Below are 5,253 nucleotides of genomic sequence, written 5' to 3'. Positions count from 1 at the left end.
AAGCTCTGGTCGAGCTCTTCCCAACACTGTATTATACGGTCCAACTGTCATACACTGCGGAATTACGAGGAGCAAAATGGAGTTAAATCACCCGTTTTACGTGAAGTGGCGTAAAACTCCGTGAAAAACGCAATATTCGCGGTGATATGCAGTAGTCGTGAAATATGTTTTTCACTAGTGTTTTTCATATCACCACGGTCGTGAAACTCCAAAACCATATGGGAATTCGAAAATATTGTGCTTTTTCAGAGTCCTTGAAAACGGAAAACTCTCAAGTGATTCGCTCGCTGATTCAAAGAGAACTTGAGGAGCGCCGACGCGCAGAAAATCTACAAATGCAGATTATGAAAAGGCAAACTTCCATTGGAGTGAGGAAAAACAAAAAAACAGTCGGATCTCAGATTCTGTGAACACGATCACACGACAGAACGCGAGGACATTTCAGCACTGCATGCGAGTGTCAGTGATGCAAAACGTCCTACGACGGAGTCACCACGGTTTACGATAAAAAGCATCGCTAAGTGGAGGCCTAGTCCGGCTGAAGGGAAGTCTTTTGTGGTTGGGAAACCGAAAGAACAGAAAAAGAAAAAATGCAAAATCGTTGGTAGAAAAAGTGACAAAAAGAAGAAAAAAGTTGAACGTATGAGAGAATTTTCAAAGAGGATACGAATAAAAAACAGAAAAAAACAGCAAGTAGTGGATGAAATTTCCAAGCTCGAAAACTCACAAGAAGAGTGTGAATTCGTAGAGCACAGTAGCTCTGATGATACGATCGAAATAACGGAGGCGGCAAAAAGAAATTTCCTGGATGCCAGAAGTATTTCGGACGAATTGGAGAGTGACAGTTGTGACGAGTCTCGACTGACCAGCTCCAGCCGATCACATGACACCCTTGACCAATCCGAATCGGCAAAGGATGGTCACAGCGAAAAAGGGACTGATAGCATTTCTATGCAAAGAGAACTCGTTGAGATTAGTGGCGATGAAAAGGAAGGAGTTTTCGATGATGAAAACAACGACACCGCAAGTGACAAAAACGAGAGTGTAAGCGCGGTGATAGAGGACAAAGTAACTCTTCGAGGGTCTGTCACTGAAAACGACTTCAAGGGCGTTTTGGGAGAAGAAGTAGACTCAAAAACTGCTGATGGAATTGACGAAGTGGAGAATGCGAACGTTTCGAAGGGCAAAGTGAGTTGCGACTTGCAGGAAAATTCGTTCGACTACAGTGAAGTGTTCACCACCTTCGCTGAGATTTTCACATGGGGGAAAGAACAAAGTAAAAGTTGACAGGAGTCTGGCTCCAGGAGACTACTCTTCCTTTCCAGAGAATTCCAGACGAAAGTCAGACGATCTGATAGAAGTCCGCGAACGGTTCTTGAGGGAAACTCTGCAACTGTAGGAATCGTTCAAGGCAGTTCCTGGATATTGTAATCCTACTATTTCTATAGTGATGGTGAGATCCGCCATTTCCACTGCGCTTCATGACCAATGGTCAACTACATGTATTGGAAATTATGGTTTTTTTACATCTTTTCTCAAAATCGTATGTAGATTTTCAAAATGTAGTAGGAAAGCTCACGAGCTGGGTTGACGAATTCAAACATACATTCGCACATTGACAAGAAAGGGGGCGTTTTGAGTACAAACACTCATAGTTTCTGGTTGTCCAGTGTTGGAGTTGGAATATATATCTTCGCTTTCCTCAGCTGAGTTCAGCGGAGTTTCCTCACTAAATAGAAGTGTACAGAAAAGTTTTCTGGAATTTTTCTTTGTTTTCTGAGAAAACAACGAAAATTTCCCGAAATTTCCGCAGAATTTCCTTATTGTCACCAACAAATGTTTTTCTACTCTCGTTTCTTTCATGTACGCGAACTTCTGTGATGTATCTCGATCTTTCGAGATCTTCAACTTCTCCGATTTTCGTCACACTCTGGTTGGGAAGCCTTCCCTGAGTACCCCAACGCCAGCTAGAACGAACCCAGACACTCAGATCTACTACAAGGTAGATCGTTCAGTGAGCAAAAATTTTGCCTTTTTTTTCAAAAATTTCCTGAAAATTTCATATTTGAATGAAATATTCCATCCATTGCTTTGCGATCGGCGGTTGTTGTGCTTATGAACGCTCTCCTCGCGCTGACAGGTTGTTCAATCTCGTGTTGAGGTTTACGACGTCGTGTCGCGGAGTCTAGCAGGAAATCACAACTACGCAGAGCTACCGCATGGATGTCATATAGGAGCAGTAAGAAGACACACGCAGTATCGAATGATATACCCAGCTAATAGGTTTGGAATCTCTTGTGGACCTGGGGTCGGCCGAACATCGACTACAACAAGCTGTTCGTGTGGCAGAGGGTGAACCACTTCCCCGATAGTAAATTCCTCACCAGAAAAGACTGCCTAAAAAGATGTGTCGATCGGTGAGTGCACAGTGCACAGGTGTTTGCAGTGACTGCAGACATACTTGCATGTGGCCGGTGTTGGAATATGCTGGCTTTCCTCAGCTGAGTTTAGGAGCACTTCGCACCTCACCGAGCGTCCAAATTTTACTGTTCTTATGCCTGTTGACAAATCGGCATTGGAGGAATAGATCTTCGCTTCCCTCAGCTGAGTTAAGGAGTTCCCTCAAATAGTATATACTAACTCGGGCAGAAGTGTACAGAAACCAACAATAATTTCCATATAGTTACCGACACATATGCATATTCTTCCACACTGATATAGGTACGTGAAACGGCCACCGGGCTCTCGAAGGCCCCAGATGGTCGAAGCCTTCCGAGTCATCCCCGACACGTTTGTTCTTCCTCGGGATTACTGTCAGTTCGTAGACGCCTACACCAATAACAGAAGCTTGTAAACGATCGAAGGCTCTGGTGGGTGTGTCACTACGATCGCTCTAGGGACCCTCCAAAAACTATGTGGATATTGAAACCTGTATCCCTTTCGCGTGGAAGAGGCATAAGCGTCATCTCCGATATCAGCGAAGTCCATTACAGAGAGCCCAGCATCATCCAGGAGGTTAGCCGTCTTAAATTCAATTCGATTCGAAGCTGTTAATTTAATGAGTTACATGCAACATGTGAGCGTAGCGCTCATCAACCCGGACGATTAGTCGCTTAGCTGTCTTAGTGCATATGCCGGGTTGGCTTTCTGAGGACAATCCAATACCGTTGTTTTGTTTCGCATTCAGTACATCGAGAAACCGTTGCTACTAGACGAGTACAAATTCGATCTCCGGGTTTACGTCCTGGTGATGAGTTTCAATCCATTGGAAGCGTAAGAAAAGATCGTTTCAAATTATCATGTGATGAAGAGGACTCTTTGGTGTAGTTACATCTACAAGGAAGGTTTCGCTAGGCTCGCTACGGTGAAGTATTCATCCAGCCCTTCAAATTACAGGAATCGGCTCATGCATTTGACGAATACTAGTGTGCAGAGAAAACATGCTGGCAGTCTCCCTTATGATAAACATCGCATGCTGGGAGGTAAACTCGTGCTTGTTATCGAGCCTCGGTGTTTTTTTCGAGGTACCAAGCTGTCATTTGAAGATCTAAGTGATCGACTCGAGGAGAGAGGCATAGGCTGGGCGATACTCTGGGAAAAGGTCAAGGATGTGGTCGTGAGGACGCTGGTCATGTGCGAGCATATGATTAATTTCCAGGTGAGCGTTGCGACCCCTCAGAAATGGTAGAATATGCATGATAGGACTTACATGGAGCAAGTGATGAAATGTCTGACAGCTGTGGGGTTCGAACCCACGCCCTTTCGGACTGGCGCCTTAAGCCAGCGCCTTAGACCACTCGGCCAAACTGTCGATGGAATTTGGTGTTGACAGTCGACTTGTTTTCATCCTGAGGCTTCAAGGTCAACTCATTTGAGCTGTATGGCTTCGACGTTATCTTCGACGAGTCCCTCCGTGCTTGGCTACTCGAGGTGAACTCAAGTCCGAGCATGAACTTAGACACTCTGCTGGATGAGAGGATCAAAGTTGCACTGATAAGGTACGGGACAAGCATCTTCGGCATCCGCTGGTCTATACCACGCGGCAAACTCATCGTATGGACTTATAATAGCATTCTCTCGTTACTTCAAAACGGAACTGTCTCAGTTCTGGAAGCATTCAATGTTGTCACGCAACAGAGGGGATTCGGAGTTTGCCGAGTATATGGCTACGATTAAAAGTGTGATTCACGATGTCAATTCCATCGTTTCAAAGTTGATGCAAGACTTGCACTGCAACCCGATTGAACACATACCCAACTTGCGCATGCGTGCATTCACTCTCAGAGACACAATCGGTGTAGTGGATCCCATCCCGTTCGATCGAAGAGCAGTGATGGAGGTCCTATCACGGAGACTCAAGCCGCTACTAGAGAGGGAATTTGTGCCACCAAGCCGAGCCGACGCCCGCTTGGCATGAGCGTGGGCTTCCACCACTCAGTCACAACTCGGCAAAGGTTCCTTCATGGTAGATGACCACCGAGCAAATAAATTCTGATCTACATGAAATACTCTGCGGAAAGTCCCCTGCAAAAAGAGCGGGACGAATGCTTCATTGAAACGGCGTGTATGTAACTTTGAAGTCCGGATTAGGTTGCGATGACTGTTTGCAGATAACTTTGAGCGAATAGCACCAGGAGAGCTGTGGGAGAGAGTACAGTCCATGAAAAATAAGATGTTCATGCCTCCTGATAATTCACCATAGTTTCCTGTTGCGAAACACCGACATGTGTTCCTCTGAAGTTACAACATGTATGAAATGATGATTGAGCCCAACCTGCTACACTCATTTCCAAAATGCGAACTATGCTATTGCAAGTCCGGCCTCGAGAGAGGCACTTTTGTGTTGCGGGAATTGCTCAAGTCAGATTTCCGCCACGACCCCAGTGATCGTACAAACTCCATGACACTGAAATTTATTCCTCCTGGGAAAATTCTAAGCCCACCGATGGGAAAAACTGTGCTTCGCTCACGCCAAGCTTCAGTACTCAAAGTGGCTGTTATCACTATCCGTTATCGTCAAGATGCTCTCTTCCAAACTCACTTTGGAATGCAGCCGTTCGTCCGCAACAGAACCAGAACGCAGCTCCTCGTCCGCGGCAGAACCGGAACGCGGCCCTCCGTCGACAGCAGAACCGGAACGCGGCCCTCCGTCGACAGCAGAACCGGAACGCGGCCCTCCGTCGACAGCAGAACCGGAACGCGGCCCTCCGTCGACAGCAGAACCGGAACGCGGCCCTCCGTCGACAGCAGAAC

At 46.2% G+C, this 5,253-nt stretch overlaps 1 protein-coding gene and 1 non-coding gene across 2 annotated transcripts; one reads left to right on the top strand and one right to left on the bottom strand.

The window, feature by feature from the left end:
* Positions 1–2,140: 2,140 nt before the first annotated feature.
* Positions 2,141–4,028, top strand: Pmar_PMAR021587 (Tubulin--tyrosine ligase, putative; the record flags this gene model as incomplete). The annotated part of the gene is made up of 7 exons (XM_002773300.1): positions 2,141–2,239; positions 2,284–2,417; positions 2,752–2,850; positions 2,898–3,015; positions 3,188–3,273; positions 3,328–3,658; positions 3,862–4,028. Coding segments are annotated over 7 exons (1,034 nt in total), but the record flags the coding sequence as incomplete, so codon positions are not given.
* Pmar_PMAR021586 lies at positions 3,732–3,811 on the bottom strand. Its single transcript has one exon. It is a non-coding gene; the product is annotated as a tRNA-Leu (tRNA).
* Positions 4,029–5,253: the final 1,225 nt, after the last annotated feature.

This window comes from Perkinsus marinus (assembly GCF_000006405.1).
Source record: "Perkinsus marinus ATCC 50983 genomic scaffold scf_1104296959208, whole genome shotgun sequence".
Classification (NCBI taxonomy): Eukaryota; Perkinsozoa; order Perkinsida; family Perkinsidae; genus Perkinsus; species Perkinsus marinus.
Note: the sequence above shows the minus strand (reverse complement) of the source record. Positions and strands in the feature narration are given on the sequence as shown.